Here is a 25,433-nt window from a genome sequence, read left to right as displayed (position 1 = left end):
CATCAACCACCAAAACTTCAGTCTTCTAACTTGAAGAGGAGCCAGCTTCAGAAGGCCTCTGGTCGGGCCGTAACACCAGCTCGCCATTTGTCCTTGATCAGGCCATGGAGTGTGGAGTCACCAGGAACGTTCTCCTTGCTAAGACCAAGCAGCTCCACCACACTGCCCACCTCCCACTATGTAGAGACCCAGGCTGAAGCCTCCGGCCTCTCCTCCAACTTCACCTCCGTCCTCCCTTCCAACCTCTCCTCCGACCTCCCCTCCAACCTCCCCTCTGGCCTCCCCTCCTCCTCTGACCACCGAGAGAGTCCAGTCACCTTGAGACAGCACATTTCAAGAAGTCATCTCACCTTGTTCCCTGCCTCTGACCTACAATGTTTCCCACCCCAGAGCCTCAACAGAATCCTGCCTCATACTACACTGTCTCATTACCCTCTTGAAAATAGGACCAGATTAAGCTCATCTTTGATATTTAACTCTCTCCCCATGTCTAAGAACACTTTAGATACAGCAACTGAGAGTCCAAAATACCTTAACAGGTCCAAGTCACTTGACAGACATTTAACCAAGGCTGTGTCTATGGATACTGCTGGTGACAATCACTCCCCCTACTCACCACCCAGCAACACAAGATGGATGTCATCTTCTGAGAGAATCAACATGTTGGCGAAGCAGCATAACTTAGCAGCCCAGGTTGGTTTATCAAAAGCCATCAGCCAACAGAGGATTCTGCAGACGAATGCCTCCGTTCAATCTAATAACCAAAGAATGTTCAAGCACCATGCATATTATTCAGGTGTATATGACACAGGTCCCAGTCTGGCAGTTAAGACTCATTCTCTCTCCAGCCTCAGCTCCAGGGCCTCTCACGGCCTTCAGTCACATCTTCACAGCCCCCCAGTTTCACCAGATCATATGACTGATCTCACCAGAGCCTATGGTGGTACACACAGTGCCCCAGCAGACACAAAACAGTTGATGATAGGGGAAAAAATAAAAGTGACTGGTTCAGAGATTATTGATAGTGAAACACATAATATCAGTGAATTTAAATGTCAGACTTCAAATAAGGATCTGTTTGCATCTCAGATTAGAAATAATAGCTTGGGTCTGCCTGCTCAGGATGCAACTCTTGTCTCTGATAGGACTGAAAAAGAGCCCACTGGTTACAGAAGCAACCGGAAAGTAGATCAGGTACTGAATCGCCTCAGAATGATATTCAGTAGCAAACGTATTGAGGAAAGGAGTGTGTTGTTTGGTAGAAAGGGGAAAACGGTGCCATCAACACTTGAGGGAGCTAGTGTCATCAGTGAGAATAGACGGACAGGGAAGAGGTCTCCAGAGGTCAAAGAAGTGCTGAAACCCATTGACCTTCAACGTAATGTGGCAGGTCAACTGAGACAACAAAACAGAGGCTGCAATGGGCTGACAATTTCCACAGTTAAATTAGCATCCAAGAATGCACAGTTAGATATTCATGACAAAGAGAGGAACACAATATCAACTGAGAAAAATGGAAACCCATCACTGTCAAAAAAAGAATTAAGTAGAACAAATCATCCACATTCACCCTATTTTAGTAGTCAATCCCATAAGGACTCTGGAAGTTCTAGAACCAGTCATTTTAGCCTCAACACAAAGAATGAAGATGCCTTCTCTAGCCCAATGGGTAAGGGCAGTAGATCAGATAGGAGTAGAACTGCCTGTTTTAAACCCACACAGCTCTCATACTCCAACAACTCTCCAACCACTACTGATTTTGGCCTGAAACATGGCCGCTCCATCTCTGTCACCAACATTTACTCAAACCGAACATCAAGAAACAGGCGCATCTCCACAGGAACTGACATGGCCCCCACAAGGTACCTAAGGAGTCTGGAGGATATCAGAGGGCCAGGGGACCTTGATCGCCCACCCAGGACCCTTTCCAGAGCTTTCTCTAGCACTCAGAAAACCTATATCAGTCTAATAAAAACAGACAGCATCTTAAGCCCTAAGAGCCTGACATTGCCTATGCCTCTACGGTTCAATGAGTCATCGACTTGGCACACAGAGATTTTAAACTCACTTATCATTGATCAGAAGTTGCAAGTCATTCAAGGCCCCATGGAACTACTGCCCATCACTAGCTCCAGTTTGTCAGACTTTGAGGAGTATGACTCAGATACAACTACAGATGGAGAATACTACTTGAGCAGTGATGATTGGGAGAAAGAGTCAATACTCTAGCAAAGGGCGACCGTTTTGAGTAACATTGTGCAGATATTTAACGTTTTTGTGAAAATAATTTCTTATTGGCCTATGTATTTATAGTTGAAAAACGTTAATAAAACAAATAATTAATCTGTACATTTATTGAATCCATGTTGATGATATGGTGATATATGGTAGTGAGAGGAAGCTCAGTGGTTGGCAGTGGGAGAAGATGGAAGGAGATGGATTTTGGCCGACATTCTGCAAATGTTATAATCGATAAAACATTTATTTTATGAACAGAGTGGACTAAGTTTTGTAGACTTTACCCTTTGCCAAAGTTGTAAAACAAATCGCGTTGTTTAGTGCAAATGCGAATTGAGTTATTGCACACTCGCACTTCACAGAGTAGGCGTTCCCTAACAAAAATATGCAGACGAATATGGAACGCCGTTTGGGTCTTTGCGTGTCAAAAAAAGACAACACTAACACTATTTGACGCGTCAAATAAGCTTGTTGACCAATCAGGAGCTGAATATGGCTGCACCTCACATAGTAATTTAACGCGTTCATTAATTTTTTACATAGTTATTACACATGGATTACACTATCACTAGTATTTTATATGTCACAACGATTCATCGATACGTATGCTATGATGCTGGTGAAGTTGTCTCGCGCATCTACAGTGCTGTTCATTAAAAAAAAGCTAGCTAGCTCATGGATGCAAACAATGTTCTTCCCCAAAAACGGTGCAAAACGACATAATCTCTTTCAGTAGCTAATAGTTAGGTGTCATCTAAAATAACCTTAATTTATAAAACAGTTCTAATTTGATTAATGGTGGTCGGACCCATCTATGTGAAGCTAGCCACAATAAGGATTAGTCACAATAGTGGACTTTGCGGTTAATAAAAGTATGTCATTGACAGTGATGCAAATGACCACAAATAATAGAATTATGCCATAATTGAATAGATCATAATAAACGAGGTTGGAATGTTGTTATATAAAATCAACAAAATACAACAATTAGTTAATTTGACAAAAATATGTTGAAATCACACTGGATGTATTAGACCTTAGAATTGCATTTGGGGCCTACTTATTTCACTGCACAGCCTTACCTATGCATTGTGGATCAATGACATGGGGTATCAGTCTACTCAGTAACACCCAGAGAATAGTAGCATCGTAGCTCTTATCACGAGACTCTGAAACAACTGAATTGAGCCACATTTATTGTCAACCTACTATGTGTATTGAACATTATTCCCGAGGGAAAACAATACTGAGTGGATGTTTTGGAGTCTGATAACTCGGAGGAGGGCGTTGGGAAAAATATATTGGGTATTGAGTAGACTGATACCCCATTTCATTGATCCCCAATCCTTAGGTAAAGCTGTACAGTGCAATATGAATGTCAATACACACAATAGGCTGACTGGGGAGGTGATTTCACACAGTCACAGTGCCGCGATAAGAGCTACAACCCTAATGTTTGCGTAAACTCTTCACAGTTGTGTTCTGTGGGTGTCACCGAGTAGACTGATACCCCATTTCACATTCCAACCTTGTTTAACATTATCTAGTCTAAATATGGCATGATTCCACCAACTGTAACCTTCTGCATCACTTTCAAATAGGTACTTTTATTTTGAAGACTAACAGCAAATTCCACGATTGTGCCTAATCCTTATTGTGGCTAGCTTCACAACACATTAACCGGTCAGGTCGAGCCTCACTAGCCAGATGAAGCTAGCTGACTGCTTATAACGTTAGCTTTGGGCTAGACTCTAGCCGCTAGAGGGTTAAGTAGTTGGCTAGCTAACTGAAGTTCAATTTAAATAAGCGAAGAACATGCTAGCTAATACTTACTCACAAGGATTCCTAAATAATTGCTAAGAATGATGAAAATGACTGCAGTTTCTACTGGTCTTTGTTTTCAGGCTGGTTGTATTGGTGTTAGCTAGGTAACTTTACCAAGCTAATGCTAGAACGTTTCCAATAGGATCTCGCTAGCTCGTGCTTGGCTCTGCCCACTATGACTAATTTGTTCCCATTGGAAACGACATGTAGCGGTCTAACTTGGTTTGTCATTGCGTAACCCTTATACAAATGTTAACTTTCAACTTCAATGGGGGTGGGGACATCCCTAGGATTCCGATTAACACGGACCCTGAAAGAAGGAAAAGAAGTGACGTCTGGTAAAATTAAAAGGGAGTAATATCCGGCATTCTCCTGTATTATACCATCAATATTTGGTCTCTGTAAACAGTTTTTCCTGTGTGTATTTCATCAAACTTCCTCAATACACACAAGTCCATACATCGTGCAATCGCATTGGGCCAAATCACAAATTCACCCCCTTCTGAAGATGAGATGCTGCATGCTAAATTGGTACCCTAAGAATAAATATTAGTTAGGTAGCTACCTCGTCTCTCTACTTTTAGAAAGGAGCTAACTATGACTCTTAAATATAATCTACTCAACCCTATACTGAGCGTATTTCCGTTAGTTTGTATAGTTGTAATATTATTTACTTGTAACTTTCAGTTTTGTCAAGCTAGTGAAGTCAGACCTGAAAATGTCTTGTTTGGGGTCCAGGGCTAGACCCTAAAGTCGTTTTGCCCGTTCGATCCAGGCTGTCAACTCAGCTGGGGAAAACTTCTCTCCAGGTAAGTGTCTGTGATAATATTAATATTTGTCTAACGCAGAGAGGATGAGGCTCTTTGTCTATGTCAATTATTTCATGAATTTCATTTCTTCATCCGCTGGTCAGTCCCTTACTAAAGTTATCTTTGGGGAAACTGTTTAGTAACCCATCCCTTTGAAGGCATTTCACCCCAAGATCAATTGAGATCTCATACAATGGGGAGTTTGTCATCAGATAAACTACTTGTTTTTGTTACTGTAGCCTATGCTTTATTGATGCACAAAATCGAACTCTTAACGTCTTAAACAATGTCCATGATTGGGCAGCCCTTTATTCCCCTATAGAGCCTAATATTTGTGGGCTGAACATTACTCCAATTGTCCCTACAGTTATGTTCTTGTTCCTATAATCGAGGTGATTTAACTACTTTTGATCTCCTCTTTTACATACAGGTAGACTCGTTCAGAAGCAGCATGTCCGCATCCACACCCACCTTCCCCTGGACAGAGGCGATGGTTCCTTTCTAAAGAGGTACCGTCTGCATTGGCAGATCTGTGTGATCGCTTGAGAGAAAATATCAGTTAACTCATCATCTAAGTCTGCCTGTTTGAATAATATAGATGGCAGTATGTTGATCTGTTATTTATTCGCACTGATTCCACGTGATGCTGCATCCTGTTGGTTTTATGTCCTCAGGCCCAGCCTATCATGAGTACTGTGACTGCTCAGGGCGCAGTCGTGATTTTAGCATGTAAATCTCGGTGCCCCCGCATTTGTTTTATATGTATGCCAGCAAAGCCACTACACGACACTAAACAATACATTAATTGCACTATAACAGTGACATACAGCGCCTATATAAAGCTGTCCCAACAGCAGTCCTAACATCTTACCACTGCTACACCTGGCAATCAGCGGAGCCTTGTCTGGCAGCGAAACAGTTCATTCAGCAATAGGGTTGCCAACTGTCCTGTATTAGCCGGGATGTCCCTTAAATTGGGCTGAATTGGTTTGTCCCATACGTGATCTCCCTTGTCCTGTATATTCATCCAATCACAGTATAGCGTAAACGCGCCAATTCCTGCAAAGTAATTTCTGTTGTAGTTCGGTCGGTTTGGCATATCATGGAAATATGGATAAACATGCAAAAAAGAAAAGACTGCAGCTACAACAAACAATGGGAAGCAAACAAGATGTGGGGGTTAAGGCTGTCAGTGGTGACTCCGACGAAAGCTTTCTGTACTTTATGTTGTCAGGAATTCTCAATTGGCCATGGCGGGGAGAGTGACCAAACTCAGCATGCATCCACAGAAATGCACAAGAAGGCCACGCTAGCTAAAGGTGCTAGCAATATCGTCTACTGCGGAAAATGATGTTCTGCCTCCTACGGAAGGTGAGCCTGTGTATTTTTCAGTTGCCAGTGATGCCTCAAACAAGGGAAATAGAAAAATGTTTCCAGCGTGCGTGAGATATTTCTCTGTGTCTGATGGAGTGCAGTTCAAGTTACTTGACTTTTATGAAGACAGTGATGAAACTGCAAATGGCATACATCAAGCTCTGATGAACTGTCTGTAAAATCATGAACTTGATATTAGACACTTCACAGCCTATGCAGCAGATAATGCCAATGTCAACTGTGGAATACACCACTCCGTTTACCAGTTATTGAGCAGTGACAACAATCACATTCTGAAAGCTAATTGCCCAACTCGCATAACTCATAATGCCTTTTGCCATTCCAATTGAATAAGACTATGAATATACACTGTTCATTCATTCCCATAGCACCATACCCACACTGCCGTGTGACCGTGCACTGGCACGCCACCTTTTGTCCCTTATTTGGTAGTGAGAAAGTTGGCAACCCTAATTCAGGCTCATTTACTGCCTTTAAAAAAAACATAGCTGATATGGCTGATTTGCTTAAACAAATGTGTTTTTTACTGACAATTGAGATGTACAAACTATGGCAATAGGTGGGGGGGGTGAGTAGATAAGAGGCCATCAGTAATTTCGATTGACATTAATGAGCGAGCTAGGACGGACATAGTCAATATAAATATTTGTTCAGACTTCAGTGCCTTCCCCTCCATTGACCTGCAGCGCCTCCTACAGGAGGTCCCCTGTCGGTTCTCCAACAGAGGAGGTCTCATTCACTATGCTGTAATCGCTGTTTCCTGGGAAAATGCATTGACTTCAAGATAATGTTTTCAAAAAATAAATAAAAGTAACCTTAATTTTATTAGTTCTCTGATGAAATGTTCCTCTCACTATGTAGGAAGGTAAAACGTTGCTTTGTCTTTTTTGTGTCATTGTATGTGTTCACTATTATTTATAGGTGAGTTTGTGTGTGCTGGTCTCTGTCCTTTCATCAATAAGTATGATCATGGTCCTTTCTTAACTGTCCGATGGTACTTATTTGCCCCTCACCAGAAATTCACATAATAATATATTTTCAATATGAGGTGAGGCTTCCTGATGTGGAATTTTACATCAATGTGGGAGACTGGCCAATGGAAACAAGGAAGCAGATTACATTCCTGGGGCTGTTCCAATCATCTCCTGGTGCGGTTCCACAGACACCATCCTCCCCACCTATGGCAACACTCACTCCACCCTGGAGACCCAGTGACATTTCCAGTGACCTGCTGTCAGTCCAGGGCAACACAGGTAAGACACATTACTTCTTACATTCTCCCTTGAGCTAATTCTGCTTACTTACACCTCATTACTCATATGCACATTACTCTGTTTCCTTGGCCTCTTGGTCCAACAAAACAGAACAGGCCTTATTCTGTTGCCGGGACAGTCGTGAAGAGTGCCTACACCTGGTCACTCTGTCCAAGAAAAGGGGGAGGGATCTGGGCAAAACAAATCTTGCTGGATTCTTTGACTTATTCAAGGTGGGGGAACATTCTGAACATTCCAACCAAAGCCAGCAGGTTCCCAAAATAAAAAATTGGTAGCCACAATAATATAAAATAAAAGGGAATTCTAAACTTTCACACCGTGGCGTAATATACGGACGGCCCTTTCCCATTTACAGTATAAGTATCAGGTGAATGTTAAGGGCACAGTGGCTCCTTACAGGTTCCCTTAGCTGATGCTGGGAAACAGCCTGGTGCTGAAGCAGAATTCACCAAATCACTTCTACACCCACCTGAAGAAGCCAGGCACCCACTACATCCCTGTGAAGAGGAGTCTCTGACCTCATCCAAAAGATTGAGTGGGCAATAGTATGAAAGAGAAAGAGTGCCAATGTTTGTGTCAATATATATTTGCTACCATGTACATTTTGGGATACTTGAAATGCAAATGCATGTTGTAATGAATAGGATCTAGCCAGGTTTTTGTGGATATTTGATTAAGATATGGATTTCTTTATTTTCCCTACAGGGGAATGATGATGAAGCACAAGCGTTAGCAAAGCAGGCCAGACGATTGTACGACAGCTCGCACAACTAACAGATCCTACTGTTACTATTACAGTGTGCTACAGGTAATTGTCTTTATTTGCTATGCATGCCAATGCTAAAGCAGTTCAGATAAATTAAGGTACTGTCATTCTCCTTGATACTTTTACTGCATTGTCAACTCTGATACTGTACTGTGTGTGAGAAAAAGAAACCCAGCTAGGAAAGTTGTCTCTTTCCATAACAGATGTACTCTGAGCGTCAGACCAACCAACCAGAAGGATGAAGTCTGATCAACACTGAAAAGAAAAGGAAGAGACACTAGCTATTTCAATACAGAAAGTGCCTTGGACTTCTGCTTGCTTGTTGATGGAGATTCTATGCAATGAAGAAGTACTGTGTGACCAGGACTGCTTAGTGGATGTACCAACACTCATATAGGCGATCAAATATAAAATGTGGTTTGAGCCAGACAGACCTTGTCACAGCTCACTTTACTGGGCCTGGAATATGACTGTTTTATTGACAAGACCATTATGCAGAAGCATCTGTTTTCACTGACCTGAGTGATATTTCATACTGCATTTTGTGTAATTGTATGATCATTGATGGTCACCATTATTACATTTGTATAAATTATTGCTGTTGATGTTGTGTTAACCTTTTATTGACCAAGATGATCATGTCCTTTGTTTGTTATTCACTACCATAACTTTAAAAATATATATTGGATGGTTACAATATTATAAATGTGTTGTTGCCATATAGATTGGTTTCTTTTTGGACTCTTCTAAATCCACTCTGATTGTGCAATTAAACGACCTATTTTCTTCGACGGTACTGTTGTGAAAAAAATAAAATGTTATTGAAACATTGATTGACGACCAGAAATGTCTATTACATGCCATAAAACAAAAAAGAGGGGGCACCCGGATTTGAACCGGGGACCTCTTGATCTGCAGTCAAATGCTCTACCACTGAGCTATACCCCCTTCTGTTCATTAAAGGGAAAGTTTTAGAATATATAGCTATCTGCGTCACAGTTCAGCAATGAAAATCTTTTGATTGTAATATTAATATTGACTTCACTTTCGACTGCTTGTGATTAGATTTCCTAGACAACGTACTTTGGTTTTAGCTGTAGTCAATAGCTACAGTTAAGAGACAAACCATAAACCAAGTAGCTATCTAGCAGGAAGCTAGTAGTAGCACAGATAGTAGAGACATTTTGGTTGAAGCTAGCGACTCAGAGCCTTGGCACCATGACCGGAAGTACTGTAACGTTAGCCAGCCAGCGCTATTAAATTAATAGCAGCAGCCTTTTTACAATATGGCCAATTTTGCAACTGTGATAATTAGTGGTAATCATGGTGCGTAATTTCAAGTAGTTTGCTAGCGTTGTTATTTACAATTATTCGAACCCAGTGCCATATAGCATATTACTATACAAAAAACGTAACATATTTACCCCATTTTGAGAGGTCAACGACAATGTTGCAGTTAGCTATCTAGGTAAGTTAACTGTTAATAACATCCGGCCGTGATTGCGAGTCCCATGGCGTCGCACAATTGGCCTAGCGTTGGCCGGGGTAGGCCGTCATTGTAAATAAGATTTTGTTGTTAACTGACTAGCCTAGTTAAATAAAGGTTAATTAAATGTTCCACAACTAACGTTAGCAGCTAACACAAGCGCGCTTTGTTTGGTCCGTACTATCTCTCGAGAACACAAGGGGGCTTACAGCCAGCTAGCTATATGTTACCATCTATTTAAATGGGATAGGTCCATACATACATACATAAACGTCCCTTTTTCAGGACCCTGTCTTTCATAGATAATTCGTAAAAATCCAAATAACTTCATAGATCTTCATTGTAAAAGGTTTAAACACTGTTTTCCATGCTTGTTCAATGAACCATGAACATGCACATATGGAACGGTCGTTAAGACACAAACAGCTTACAGACGGTAGGCAATTAAGGTCACAGTTATGAAAACGTAGGACATTAAACAGGCCTTTCTACTGACTGAAAAACACCAAAAGAAAGATGCCCATAGTCCCTGCTCATCATGCGTGAACATGCCTTAGGCATGCTGCAAGGAGGCATGAGGACTGCAGATGTGGCCAGGGCAATAAATTGCAATGTCCATACTGTGAGATGCCTAAGACAGGGAGACAGGATGGACAGCTGATCGTCCTCACAGTGGCAGACCACGTGTAACAACACCTGCACAGGATCGGTACATCCGAACATCACACCTGCGGGACAGGTACAGGATGGCAACAACAACGGCTCGAGTTACACCAGGAATGCACAATCCCTCCATCAGTGCTCAGACTGTCCGCAATAGGCTGAGAGAGGCTGGACTGAGGGCTTGTAGACCTGTTGTAAGGTAGGTCCTCACCAGACATCACCGGCAACAATGTCGCCTATGGGCACAAACCCACCGTCGCTGGACCAGACAGGAAAAAAAAGTGCTCTTCACTGACGAGACACGGTTTTGTCTCACCAGGGGTGATGGTCGGATTCGCGTTAATCGTCGAAGGAATGAGCGTTCCACCGAGGCCTGTACTCTGGAGCGGGATCAATTTGGAGGTGGAGGGTCCGTCATGGTCTGGGGCGGTGTGTCACAGCATCATCGGACTGAGCTTGTTGTCATTGCAGGCAATCTCAACGTTGTGCGTTACAGGGAAGACATCCTCCTCCCTCATGTGGTACCCTTCCTGCAGGCTCATCCTGACATGACCCTCCAGCATGACAATGCCACCAGCCATACTGCTCGTTCTGTGTGTGATTTCCTGTATGACAGGAATGTCAGTGTTCTGCCATGGCCTGCGAAGAGCCCGGACCTCACGTCTGGGACCTGTTGGATCGGAGGGTGAGGGCTAGGGCCATTCCCCCCAGAAATGTCTTGGAACTTGCAGGTGTCTTGGTGGAAGAGTTGGGTAACATCTCACAGCAAGAATTGGCAAATATGGTGCAGTCCATGAGGAGAAGATGCACTGCAGTACATAACAGATACTGACTGTTACTTTTGATTTTGACCCCCCCCCCTTTGTTCAGGGACACATTATTCAATTTCTGTTAGTCACATGTCTGTGGAATTTGTTCAGTTTATGTCTCAGTTTTTGAATCTTATGTCATACAAATATTTACACATGTTAAATTTGCTGAAAATAAATGCAGTTGACTGTGAGAGGACATTTCTTTTTTTGCTGAGTTTAGTTATCAGTGTATTTGATTGTAACGGGACTTTCCTTATCTGCTCCCCAAAGATGGAGAAATTGAGAAATTCATTGAGCTCCTTCTCTACATATGAAAGGAATGGAGCCTGTACAGTAGAGAGGTGCAGGTTGCCTCTAAACACAACACAGATCTTGGGTTATTTTTCTATACCATAACTAATTAACTAGCAAGGTAACCTAATCAGCACTCAGAGGCAACTACATTGAAGTACATTTTCTACAGCCTGGTGTCTTCTCTGTATTGCAGAATTGTCGTGAACTATATGCACAACTAAAGGACATTGTTCCAGTCACAGGTCTATGTCCCCAAGCGGGACCTTATGGTGTCCAGGACACGCTCCGAAGCAGGTGAGTGTCAGCCAAAACACATATTCAGGGGACACCTTTTTACTGATGCCAATTAAAAAAGTATTGGCCAAAAGCCCATTTACTGACACCCAGTGATAAACACGATATGTCTTGTGTTACTGTACCCACAGGTTTTCCAGCGTGAGGAATGAGCAGCTCCCCAGTTATCCACTGGAGCTCTTAGAGAAAAAAATTAGACTTGCTGGTTTAAAATGGGCCGGTGCCCTACCCACACTGGCCCTACCTACTCACAAACACACATACAGTGCCTTCAGAAAGTATTCACACCCCTTGCATTTTTTCACATTTAGTTGTTACAAAGTGGGATTAAAATTGATTTAATTGTCATTTTTTTGTCAAGGACCCACACAACATACTCTGTAATGTAAAAGTGGAAGAAACTAAAAATATACATTTTTAAATGCTTATATATCTAGATTAGATGTGGATCATTGGCATGGGTCCCCAGATTCTCAAAAGGTTCTACAGCTGCACCATTGAGAGCTTCCTGACCTGTTGCATCACCGCTAGGTATGGCAACTGCTTGGCGTCTGACCGTAAGGCGCTACAGAGGGTAGTGCGAATGGCCCAGTACATCACTGGGGCCAAGCTTCCTGCTATCAAGGACCTATATAATAGGCGTGTCAGAGGAAAGCCCATAAAATTGTCAGAGACTCCAGTCACCCAAGTTATAGACTGTTTTCTCTGCTAACGCACGGCAAGCGGTACCAGAGCGCCAAGTCTAGGACCAAAAGGCCCCTCAACAGCTTCTACCCCCAAGCCATAAGACTGCTGAACAATTCATAAAATCGCCACTGGACAATTTACATTGACCCCCCCTTTGTACTCTACTGCTACTCGCTGTTTGTTTGTTACCTATGCATAGTCACTTCTCCCCCACCTACATGTACAGATGACCTCAAATCGCCTGTACCCCCGCACACGGACTCGGTACCGGTGCCCCCTGTATATACAGTGGGGTAAAAAAGTATTTAGTCAGCCACCAATTGTGCAAGTTCTCCCACTTAAAAAGATGAGAGAGGCCTGTAATTGTCATCATAGGTACACTTCAACTATGACAGACAAAATGAGAAAAGAAAATCCAGAAAATCACATTGTAGGATTTTTAATGAATTTATTTGCAAATTATGGTGGAAAATAAGTATTTGGTCAATAACAAAAGTTTATCTCAATACTTTGTTATATACCCTTTGTTGGCAATGACAGAGGTCAAACGTTTTCTGTAAGTCTTCACAAGTTTTTCACACACTTGCTGGTATTTGGCCCATTCCTCCATGCAGATCTCCTCTAGAGCAGTGATGTTTTGGGGCTGTTGGGCAACACGGACTTTCAACTCCCTCCAAAGATTTTCTATGGGGTTGAGATCAGAAGACTGGCTAGGCCACTCCAGGACCTTGAAATGCTTCTTACGAAGCCACTCCTTCATTGCCCGGGCGGTGTGTTTGGGATCATTGTCATGCTGAAAGACCCAGCCGCGTTTCATCTTCAATGCCCTTGCTGATGGAAGGAGGTTTTCACTCAAAATCTCACGATACATGGCCCCATTCATTATTTCCTTTACACGGATCAGTCGTCCTGGTCCCTTTGCAGAAAAACATCCCCAAAGCATGATGTTTCCACCCCCATGCTTCACAGTAGGTATGGTGTTCTTTGGATGCAACTCTGCATTCTTTGTCCTCCAAACACGACTTGAGGTTTTACCAAAAAGTTATATTTTGGTTTCATCTGACCATAAGACATTCTCCCAATCTTCTTCTGGATCATCCAATTGCTCTCTAGCAAACTTCAGACGGGCCTGGACATGTACTGGCTTAAGCAGGGGGACATGTCTGGCACTGCAGGATTTGAGTCCCTGGCGGCGTAGTGCCTACTGATGGTAGGCTTTGTTACTTTGGTCCCAGCTCTCTGCAGGTCATTCACTAGGTCCCCCCGTGTGGTTCTGGGATTTTTGCTCACCGTTCTTGTGATCATTTTGACCCCACGGGGTGAGATCTTGCGTGGAGCCCCAGATCGAGGGAGATTATCAGTGTATGTCATCCATTTCCTAATAATTGCTCCCACAGTTGATTTCTTCAAACCAAGCTGCTTACCTATTGCAGATTCAGTCTTCCCAGCCTGGTGCAGGTCTACAATTTTGTTTCTGGTGTCCTTTGACAGCTCTTTGGTCTTGGCCATAGTGGAGTTTGTAGTGTGACTGTTTGAGGTTGTGGACAGGTGTCTTTTATACTGATAACAAGTTCAAACAGGTGCCATTAATACAGGTAACGAGTGGAGGACAGAGGAGCCTCTTAAAGAAGAAGTTACAGGTCTGTGAGAGCCAGAAATCTTGCTGGTTTGTATATGACCAAATACTTATTTTCCACCATAATTTGCAAATAAATTCATTAATATTCCTACAATGTGATTTTCTGGATTTCTTTTTTGCATTTTGTCTGTCATAGTTGAAGTGTACCTATGATGAAAAGTACAGGCCTCTCTCATCTTTTTAAGTGGGAGAACTTGCACAATTGGTGGCTGACTAAATACTTTTTTGCCCCACTGTAGCTTCGTTATTGTTATGTATTGTTGTGTTACTTTTTATTATTACTTTTTATTTTAGTCTACTGGGTAAATATTTTCTTCTTCTTGAACTGCACTGTTGGTTAAGGGCTTGTAAAGTAAGCATTTCACGGTAAAGTCTACACTTGTACTCGGTGCATGTGACAAATAAAGTTTGATTTGATTTTGATTTGATTAGATATGTATTTAACCCCCTGACTCAATACATGTTAGAATCACCTTTGGCAGGAATTATAGTCTTTCTGGGTAAATCTCTAAGAGCTTTCCACACCTGGATTGTGCAACATTTGCCGTTATTCTTTTCAAAATTCTTCAAGCTCTGTCAAATTGCTTTACAACCATTTTCAGGTCTTGCCATAGATTTGTATGCAGATATAAGTCAAAACTGTAACTCTGCCACTCAGGAACATTCACTGTCTTCTTGGTAACCAAATCCAGTGTACATTTGGCCTTGTGTTTTAGATTATTGTCCTGCTGAAAGGTTCATTCATCTCCCAGTGTCTGGTGAAAAGCAGAGTGAACCAGGTTTTTGTCTAGGGGTTTGCCCGTGCTTAGCTCCAATCCGTTTAATTTTTTCAGAAAAACTCCCCCGTCCTTAATTATTGCAAGTATACCCATAACATGATGCAGCAACCACTATGTATGAAAATATGCAGTGGTACTACGTAATGTGTTGTATCTGTCAATTAGGTTAGTATTGTGGAGTAACTACAATGTTGTTGATCCATTCTCAGTTTTCTCCTGTCACAGCCATTAAACTCTGTAACCGTTTTAAAGTCAACATTGGCTTCATGGTGAAATCCCTGAGCGGTTTCCTTCCTCTCTGGCAACTGAGATAGGAAGGACGCTTGTATCTTTGTATTGACTGGATGTATTGATACCCATCCAAAGTGTAATTTGCTCAAAAGGATATTCAATCAGTGGAGGCTCCTCGGAGGAGGAAGGGGAGGATCATCCTCAGGGAATTTCATAAAAATGGTAAAACATTAAAGTTATCATTTTTAGATTAACCTATACTAAATATAATCACGTCACCAACTAATTGATTAAACACTCTATTTTGAAAAGGTCTACAGTAGCCTCAACAGCACTGTAGGGTAGCACCATGGTGTAGCTGGAGGAATGCTAGCTTTCCTCTGGGTACATTGACTTCAAATCAAAACCTAAGAGGCTCATGGTTCTCACCCCCTTCCATAGACTTACACAGTAATTATGACAACTTCCGGAGGACGCCCTCCAACCTACCAGAGCTCTTGCAGAATGTACTGTCATGTTGTCCACCCAATCAAACAATCAGAAAATGTATTTAGTACTGAGAGCATAAGCTACAGCTAGCACTGCAGTGCAGGAAATGTGGTGAGTAGTTGACTCAAAGAGAGAGAAACACAGTAGTTGAACAGTTTAACAAATTTATTCCAAAATGAAGGCGAAGCAAGAGAGAAATAGAGAGATTTCATTATTTTTTTAACTTTCAGTTTCACTTTACTTAGCTAGTTTAGCCTACTGAAACACGCTGCTCAAACAGAGGGATGTTACGTCAGCATGCTGGCTATGACTTTCCATCACAACACTGGAACTCTTCCAAGTCAAGGTAAGCTTTTGGTTTTACAAATGTTCTGCCAGCGGTGTAACTGCTTACTGACTGTACACTGTAAAGTTACTGCATGATTGTAGCGGGTTTACTAACAGCTTAGTTCTATTAGCTATGCTGACTATGACGTTACTTATATAGGGTGACAATGATGTAGGCTGTGTGTAGCAGTTTAGCTTGGAAAGGTTTTTGGTCAAATACAGCTGTTGGTCACATACAGCTGATGTGTTGTGCATTGAAGTCCACATACGAAGAGACAATGTGAGAGGAGGAGAGCACATAGATGAGAGAAGGAATACAACGGGCTGCTATGAAAGTGAACTGCGTTTGCGAGTGATCAGGGGTGTATTCATTCCGCCGATTATGTTGAAAAACGTTTCTTAAACGCAAGCAAACGGAACACAACGAGGATAAAACATACCTGAATGAGTCCAATAGAAACTCTTGTTTGCAACTGTTGGACTAATGATTACACACTAAATCTGCCAGATGCAGGCAAGAGTGTGCAGGGTGGGATTGTCACCTCAAATTGTTCTCTCAACCTGTGAGCACCTACGTTGTAAACTGTCATTCCTAGGCTAGGTTTTAGCAACCTCATGATGGGTATAGGGAAAATTAGAGTATCATGCCTAAACCTATCGCTGTTACATTAAACTGGGTGAATTAAATATGAATGACAGTCATCCAATATGCTGTAATAGAAACAAGGCCATGCTCATGAAAAAATGAATTGTTCTCCCTCATCTTAAATGGCACTGACCACCACTGTTTTCAATGTCTGCTTTTGAAAAATTGTACCCATCCTACCAATAGGTGCCCTTCTTTGCGAGGCATTGGAAAACCTGGGTCTTTGTGGTTGAATCTGTTTGAAATTCACTGCTCGACTGAGGGACCTTACAGATAATTGTGTTTGTGGGGTACAGAGATGAGGTAGTCATTCAAAAATCATGTTAAACATTATTATTGCACACATAGTGAGTCCATGCAAATTATTGTGACTTGTTAAGCCCATTTTTACTCCTGAACTTATTTAGGCTTGCCATAACAAAGGGTTTGAATACTTATTGACTCAAGACATTTCAGCTTTTCACTTTTAATTAATTTGTACAAATTGTACATAATTGCACTTTGACATTATGGGGTATTGTGTGTAGGCCAGTCTAAAGCCCCAAACAGCAAGCAATGCAGAAGCACGGTGGCTAGGAAAAACTCCTTAGAAAGGCAGGAATCTAGGAAGAAACCTAGAAGAACCAGGCTCTGAGGGGTGGCCAGTCCTCTTCTGGCTGTGCCGGGTGGAGATTATGAGTACATGGCCATTAAGGCCAGATTGTTCTTCATAAATGACCAACTGGATCAAATAATAATCAGTGGTTGTAGAGGGGGCAAACGGTCAGTACCTCAGGAGTCAATGTCAGTTGGCTTTTCATAGCCGAGCATTCAGAGGTCAAGACAGCAGATGCGGTAGAATTGAAAAAGGATGTCTCCTAACTATGTTACATTTGTCATGTATGTGGTTTCATTTGTATTTTTTTTATACTTTTGGTTGGCTTCTTGCATGTCTTTAAAGACAATCATATTTCATACTGCAATTATATGCTGATGGACAAGATATTGTTTAATGGAGTTTTTATTATTTATTTTATGAAGCATCACACAAGCTTTTTAATAGAAATGAAGCAAAACTCAGAAGAGTCGTACCATCTTTCTACACTAGATAGTGTAATCCGCAATATAGAACATTACTCATGTCATTTGAGGTCATCTGTCGTTGCAAACTCCATTTGGCATTATCTTAACTATTGGATGGACAACACTGCTTCAACTAAGTAGGGAACGTAACCAGGATAGTTTAAAGAACTCAGGAGTAACATTTCTTTGATTTACAGCAGTACCAGAGTATTCTGCATCATCGCTCAAACTTTGCAGATACATTTAGTGCAGACGTATGTTATATACTGTAAGAGTTATGAGCATGATATAAAATGGTTGATATAATACAGAAGTAATAGATGTCTTAAATGGTAACAAAAGGAGGAAATGGTTTTTAAAAGCTTCTCACTAATCTTAAACGTTAACATTGAATTGAAGTCAAATAAACAGTATATATATATATATATTAATCAAATACTTCTTCCCTAACAATGTGCAGAATAAACCATAAAACTGTTAAATGGATGCCTATAATAGGATGTAGATATGGATCCTTTATCCTGTCTGTCGTAATCCTTCAGTCTAGCTTCTCCTCCTGGAAGTAGTCTGCATCATTGAGATGGTCCTGGAATTTCTCATATTGCTGAAAGAGAGATGTGGGAGTGAAGTGGTGAGGGAGTGTCAGTGAGGAAAATCAGAGAGTATTGATTTCTATTCCACAAAATGACAGCGTGGGGGAACAAATCAGAGGGTTTTCTGAAACAAACAGATGTGGATGGTACTGTTATTTTATGGAGGGCAAGTGGGGTACATACCTCTGAGATCCAGCCCCTCTCCTCCAGTTTGGTGAAAACCCTTTTCACTGTTTCCTTCACTGGCTCCTCTCCATTCTTCTCCTCCTCCTCCATCACTGTCCGGCAGTGTTGAAACAAGTGGTACTTGAAGTGTTTCAGAGCATGATACACCTCTGTTCGGCTGGCACAAACGGAGCCCACACTGAAAGCCTGCCATTTAGGAAAGACACATGCAAGGTGTCCTGTCATTGAAAACACCCAGACAAACAGCAAACCTGACATTTCACAAAAGGATAAATTGGTGCATGGTCCCATACAGAATTATTTGATTTGATGATGTACTTTTTGTTAGTGGGATTTTATGGGAAGCCAATGTCACATGTACTGTATGCTTTCTTCTAGGGACCGAGATGGATAAAACAAAGACAGTGTTGATTTCTTCTCAGATGTAGTACCTGTGTGTCATCGGGCATGAATTGGTCCTCTTCGAGGCTGTTGAGGTTGTACAGTTGCCCTGAGAGACGCACACTGAAACTGCATGGTCTCTGGAGCTTGCATGCCTCACAAACACTCTGATGCAATCCTAACTTCAAAAGCCGGACCTTGGGGTAACACTCCACACGCTCCTGCACGTGGACACACAAAAACACATACCAGTTTGCATATACTGTTTTTGAACATAATATAAGAATGGACGACTTAGCCAAAGTACAAGAATAGCTGTATACAAATGAGATCAGTGAATATGCAGCCAACGTTGAATTGACTACACACAAACTTCTGTCTAAGTTCTCTGTGAAATGGTTCTTCACCTTGTACCGGTCGGTCCAGCGGCTCCGCTGTTTCAGGTTCTCCAGGCGAGGGAGGATTGTCCGCTCATCAAAGTGGAACAGCGACGCCTTCATCTCCTGAGCATATCGCTTTGTCCGATCACCGCCTGCTCACAGTTATCAACCAAATAGATTCCCTACACTTGGATCATGCAGTTGATTGGTGATGGTTTTTGAGACCGCTATTGTTTAAAAACACTTACCATAAAGAGACTTGAGAAAGGTTTCATCCAGGACGTTGATCATAAGGGCTTTGAGGACCACTTGAAAGTGATTGAGCTGAGACCCAGTGATGACTAGCAAAAGGAGGAAAGAAGCAAAGGAATCATACAACACAGTGTGCTTTTACCTGCGAATATTGACCCATGATAAAGTGTGTCAGCTGACTCACACTGGCGTGGAAGAGAAACAGCTATTTCATCTGACACCTCCTCATTCTTGTCCCCTGTCTTATCCTCAACTATGAAGTCCTTCAGACTGTCGCTGCGATCCGCTGCCTCTTCTTCACTGCTGCCCAGCAATAGTTCGGGGGTATCCTCTTCTTCATCATTATCGCCACTAACATCTTCAGCTACTTTACCCTTGTCTTCATCACTTGAATCCTGGATATTTACAAGAGAACCACAGCAATACATTGGTTGTAAAACAATGTTCAACAACAAAGAATGTTTCCTCAGTCCATATATGGACAGATTATTGTGGGTATATGCAACAATGATTCTGCCCAAAGGATCAACACTTATGTCATGCTCGTTTACATGATATGGTGGTAAGATACCTCCAACGTGCCCCTGCGTTTGGGAACGCGGGACTTCATCTTCTTGGATAATGCCAGGAGTTTAGACTGGCGTTGCTTTCGTTTAGCTGCGGTCTGTTTAGCTTCGGCAACTTTTTTGTCCTTTTCTGCAGCACTCTCGTCCTCCGAATCGGAATCGTGGCTTTGTTGTTTTACGCGTTTTTTGGGAACGACTTTCCTTTTAGGCTTGGTTCCTACGTCGCTGTCAGAGTCGCTGGAGCTGTCTGCGAGGACGCGCTTCCGACGAGGACGGGACCTACCTTCGCTGGAGCTGCTACCATCGCTGGCAGGGCTCTGTTCCCCACTGGCAGGTGTACTTTCGCTCCCACTGTCCGAATTCTGATAGTCACTCTCTGAAGCGCTGATGCTGGTCGTGCTCGCGCAGGACTCCTCGTCACTGTCATCAAGGATAGACGACGGCAAACCGATTTGAGCCCTTTTCTTCGACGCTTCAGCTTTATTTTTTCGCAACGTTGCGAACACTTTACGCTTGTACAGGCTTTCCATGGTTGTTTACGCAGTGTTGCCAAGTTAACAGTCCAAATAAACGTTAAATAACGTTAGCAATACTGGCAGGCTAGCTAGCAATTAGCTAATGTGCGATGATGAACATGCTCATTTAAAAAAAAATGCGCGCAATTATATGTAAACAACGTTAATCTGGGTTTATACCAAGCTTTAACCACGGTGAACCTTTAAAAAAAATCTAATTGTATCTCGTGTGCACCTTTTGTTTTGTTTTGTTGATGTTGTCGTGTGCTTCTTCCCACTTCCGCTCTCGACTCCCGCCCTCAACTCAAAGTGGCCTCTAAAATCATAGCGCCTCTCCCGGTCATTCTAGATAAATTACTAGTTGTTTTTTTTTTGCCCACTGCTAGGCTACTTGTTTGAAGTCCATTAGTGATATATATGTTTTGCTAATGTGCATCATGTAGACAAATAAGGTTTATTAATATAAAATATGTTGTTAAAAGCTTATTTATTTATGCATGCCTCAATTCAGAAATAAATTAGTAATCTGTTTTTAAAACTATTTTATTCTGGAAAAGTGGTAAATGTTCTTCACAAATAAGATAATCAAACAATATAGCACATGTAAAAAACACATGTCAGCAATAAGAGGGCTTTTTGACATTTATAATCAGCAAGAAAGAATTTTAAGCATTTATTAATTTCATGACCAGGTGAGAATCTGACCCTGCTGATAATTAGTACTCCCCCTTGTGATCAAAGATTACACTATGGACAATAAACTGGACACCTGAGTTGATGCCAGCTCCATCAGCTTAACTGAACAATCATTCCTTGTGATAGCCAGTGTCCGGCCCGATGGGTGGAAGGCCACTTGGTTGCTAGGATGTGGCACAGTTTCCATGGTTATCATGACTGCTACTTTCCTCATATCCCATAGTTTGACCACACCGTATGATTATTAGGAGGCAACAGTGTCGCCCAGTGCATTAAAGGTGGCATGGTTGCAGGAATGCTGGTGGCGATAAAAGGTCTGTGCACACAGTCCAATCCTGGCTTCCCACAAAGACAGGGTTTTATCAGCAGCTTTGCAGGTCCCACACCTTTGTAGTGTTGTCCTTTGAGCAGTAGGCAACAAAGTCACCACATGAGTGGAAGGAGCAGCATCACGTGGCATGGGTGTGGCCATCCAGAGTCAGGATGCTGTGGCCTTGGGAGAAATCCCAGATCCTTACTGTTGTGTCTCCACTGGTGGTGGCCCAGGGTTCCACCATTTGGGTGAAAGCTGCAGCCAAAGAGCTAATCACTATGACCCTCTCCAGTCATGTTCATCTCCCCGACAGACATAACCCACAACCTCCAGAGCTGGTTGTCACTGGAGGAGGCTACAATAAACTTGCGGGGGTGCAGGGCGAGGCAGCTTATTGGCAGAGTATGGACCTTCAGTGAGTTGGTGAGGCGGAATTCAGACGCTTTGGTGCCCTGTGATGGCAGAGCTTTTATTTGGCCTAAGTAGGGGTTCACACAGTTGCTGACAGGAAACTGAGCTGTGTTTTTGGTTGGGTCTTTGTCATGGTCATAGAGGGCAAATCCATCATTCTGTAGTCGGACTCTTTCCCCAGACTCTGGTATTTCTCCTGTTCTGGGGGAAGACCAGTGTGTATTACGCAGGGTGGCTTCCAGGCTGACCACATGTTCTGTCCCTCTAAACTGATGAGCATTTTCTGTTTCAACGCCACTTGGTACCTTTCACTCAGCTGCTTCAGTGCAGGCTCATATGAACCACAGTGCTTCTTCAGTTGTTTGATGTATTAAACAAGCCTGTTCTTCTCTTGGACAAGACACTAATGCTGCAGGTGATGGAAATCCCTCTCTTTCTGAAGCTTGACCAGTGTTTCACCAGCTTTGAAAGCTGCCAGACTTAAGCTGTCCCGCTCACTTTGCATATTCTTCAGCTCATTGTCTATAAATTTGTTGTGCGTATATGCGCCAGGCACAAACGCCACGGTATTCAACAACCCCCTTTGCTCCATTTCGTACCACTCTGCTTGGAAGCAATCCAAAGTTCTGCTCATGCCCATTTTGACAAGGAAGTTGCGGATAAATTATCCACCACTTCTGGAATGTGGGAGATGGGTTGCTTAGCTGAGCCTCTGATCTGTAACACGGACCCCGTTTCCTCTGAGGCATCGTGCAATGCTCTTATCGCGGCCTCCAAATCCTCATCCCCCTCTACCATGCTCCTTTCTTCATAGGCCAGAACTTCCTCACATTGATAATTGTCTTTTGAGTCATCTGGTATCAACACCTTTTCGAGGTAATATGGCCCATTGACAGATTCTTGCGCTTTCATTTGTCGCAGCCATTCTTCCAACAACCCCTTTCTGCGTTTGTTTACCCTCCTCCATGGTCACGAATTTACGCAACATTAAGGGTGCGTTTGTAAATTCCCTTTGGCTATCTTCTACGGTTTCAGAGGACTCTCGTCTAAGTGTGCCAGACACGCAGAATAACTGATGAATTTACGAACGGACAATCTGACAACACTCAGAATTTACGAACACCCACTCTGGCACTCCAGATTGAATTTACGAACACACTCTAAGTCTGCACAGTGTACATGGAATGTGATAGGCCTACAGCATGGGTGTCAAACTCATTTCACCGTGGGCAGAGTGTCTGCAGGTTTTTGTTTTTCCCTTTCAATTAAGACCTAGACAACCAGTTAAATTGTAAAAATATTAATCTTATATGTGGTAAATGGTATGTGTGTACAGTTGAAGTTTACATACACTTAGGTTGGAGTCATTAAAACTCGTTTTTCAACCACTCCACAAATTTCTTGTTAACAAACTATAGTTTTGGCAAGTCGGTTAGGACATCTACTTTGTGCATGACACAAGTAATTTTTCCAACAATTGTTTACAGACAAATTATTTCACTGTATCACAATTCCAGTGGGTCAGAAGTGTACATACACTAAGTTGACTGTGCCTTTAAACAGCTTGGAATATTCCAGAAAATGATGTCATGGATTTAGAAGCTTCTGATAGGCTAATTGACATCATTTGAGTAAATTGGAGGTGTACCTGTGTACCACCTCCTACATATGCGATGACATCACCTGGTTTAAACATCTCTAGAGACTATATCTCTCTCTTCATTACTCAATGCCTAGGTTTACCTCCAATGTACTCACATCCTACCTTACCTTTGTCTGTACACTATGCCTTGAATCTATTATATCGTGCCCAGAAACCTGCTTTTACTCTCTGTTCTGAATGTGCTAGACGCCCAGTTCGTAAAGTCTTTAGCCGTACCCTTATCCTACTTCTCCTCTGTTCCTCTGGTGATGTGGAGGTTAATCCAGGTCCTGCAGTGCCTAGCTCCACTCCCACCCCCCAGGTACTCTCATTTGTTGACTTCTGTGAACGTAAAAGCCTTGGTTTCATGTTAACATTAGAAGCCTACTCCCTAAGTTTGTTTTACTCACTGCTTTAGCACACTCTGCCAACCCAGATGTCTTAGCCGTGTCTGAATCCTGGCTTAGGAAAACCACCAAAAACCCTGAAATCTCCATTGCTAACTATAACGTTTTCCGCCAAGATAGAACTGCCAAAGGGGGCGGTGTTGCAATCTACTGCACAGATAGAAAGTAATACAGAACTCTGCAGGCTAAGTCTGTACCCAAACAATTTGAGCTTCTACTTCTAAAAATGTACTTTTCCTATAACGTTTTCCGCCAAGATAGAACTGCCAAAGGGGGCGGTGTTGCAATCTACTGCAAAGATAGAAAGTAATACAGAACTCTGCAGGCTAAGTCTGTACCCAAACAATTTGAGCTTCTACTTCTAAAAATGTACCTTTCCAGAAACAAGTCTCTCACTGTTGCCGCTTGCTATAGACCTCCCTCTGCCCCCAGCTGTGCCCTCGATACTATATGTGAACTGATTGCTCCCCATCTATCTTCTGAGCTCGTGCTACTAGGTGACCTAAACTGGGACATGCTTAACACCCCGGCCATCCTACAAACTAAGCTTGATGCTCTCAATCTCACACAAATGATCAATGAACCTACCAGGTACAACCCCAAATCAGTAAACACGGGCACCCTCATAGATGTCATCCTAACTAATTCGCCCTCCAAATACACCTCTGCTGTTTTCAATCAATATCTCAGCAATCACTGCCTCATTGCCTGCATCCGTAATGGGTCTGCGACCAAACTACCACCCCTCATCACTGTCAAACGCTCCCTGAAACACTTCTGCGAGCAGGCCTTTCTAATCGACCTGGCCGGGGTATCCTGGAATGACATTGATCTCATCCCGTCAGTAGATGGTGCCTGGCTATTCTTTAAAAGTGCCTTGCTCACCATCTTAAATAAGCATGCCACCCTCAAAAAATGTAGAACTAGGAATAGATATAGTCCTTGGTTCACGCCAGACCTGTCTGCCCTTGACCAGCACAAAAACATCCTGTGGCGTTCTGCATTAGCATCGAATAGCCCCCGTGATATGCAACTTTTCAGGGAATTTAGGAACAAATATACACAGGCAGTTAGAAAAGCTAAGGCAAGCTTTTTCAAACAGAAATTTGCATCCTGTAGTACTAACTCAAAAAAGTTCTGGGACACTGTAAAGTCCATGGAGAATAAGAGCACCTCCTCCCAGCTGCCCACTGCTCTGAGGCTAGGAAATAAATACACTATAATTGAGAATTTCAATAAGCATTTCTCTACAGCTGGCCATGCTTTCCACATGGCTACCCCTACCCCGGTCAACTGCCCGGCACCCTTCACAGCAACCCGCCAAAGCCCCCACCATTTCTCCTTTACCCAAATCCAGATAGCCGATGTTCTGAAAG

At 42.5% G+C, this 25,433-nt stretch overlaps 1 protein-coding gene, 1 non-coding gene and 2 pseudogenes across 2 annotated transcripts; 1 reads left to right on the top strand and 3 right to left on the bottom strand.

Annotated features, from left to right (window-relative positions):
- The first annotated feature begins 6,218 nt into the window (after nt 1-6,218).
- Nucleotides 6,219-9,135, top strand: LOC139419251 (protein O-glucosyltransferase 3-like; annotated as a pseudogene).
- A 47-nt stretch (nt 9,136-9,182) lies between these two features.
- trnac-gca (transfer RNA cysteine (anticodon GCA)) lies at nt 9,183-9,254 on the bottom strand. Its single transcript has one exon. It is a non-coding gene; the product is annotated as a tRNA-Cys (tRNA).
- Nucleotides 9,255-17,637: 8,383 nt separating this feature from the next.
- Nucleotides 17,638-20,899, bottom strand: LOC139418599 (coiled-coil domain-containing protein 82-like). The gene is made up of 7 exons (XM_071168195.1): nt 20,079-20,899; nt 19,692-19,902; nt 19,504-19,596; nt 19,283-19,407; nt 18,926-19,096; nt 18,492-18,680; nt 17,638-18,319 (listed from the first exon to the last, which is right to left on the bottom strand). The coding sequence occupies exons 1-7, from the start codon at nt 20,601-20,603 to the stop codon at nt 18,254-18,256; spliced, it is 1,380 nt and encodes a 459-aa protein (XP_071024296.1). The 5' UTR covers nt 20,604-20,899; the 3' UTR covers nt 17,638-18,253.
- A 354-nt stretch (nt 20,900-21,253) lies between these two features.
- On the bottom strand, nt 21,254-22,975 carry LOC139419250 (sperm-associated antigen 16 protein pseudogene; annotated as a pseudogene).
- Between the last annotated feature and the right edge of the window lie 2,458 nt (nt 22,976-25,433).

Source organism: Oncorhynchus clarkii, chromosome 10 (genome assembly GCF_045791955.1).
Source record: "Oncorhynchus clarkii lewisi isolate Uvic-CL-2024 chromosome 10, UVic_Ocla_1.0, whole genome shotgun sequence".
Classification (NCBI taxonomy): domain Eukaryota; kingdom Metazoa; phylum Chordata; class Actinopteri; order Salmoniformes; family Salmonidae; genus Oncorhynchus; species Oncorhynchus clarkii.
Note: the sequence above shows the minus strand (reverse complement) of the source record. Positions and strands in the feature narration are given on the sequence as shown.

What these genes read in the sequence shown, in the direction of transcription:
- LOC139418599 (XM_071168195.1), bottom strand. Translation starts at nt 20,603, where the DNA reads ATGGAAAGCCTGTACAAGCGTAAAGTGTTCGCAACGTTGCGAAAAAAT. An exon ending in TGTTTCTCTTCCACGCCAGT is followed by an intron (nt 19,597 to 19,691) that starts GTGAGTCAGCTG and finishes TCCTTTTGCTAG; the next exon opens with TCATCACTGGGTCTCAGCTC. An exon ending in AGAGGGGCTGGATCTCAGAG is followed by an intron (nt 18,320 to 18,491) that starts GTATGTACCCCA and finishes TCTCTCTTTCAG; the next exon opens with CAATATGAGAAATTCCAGGA.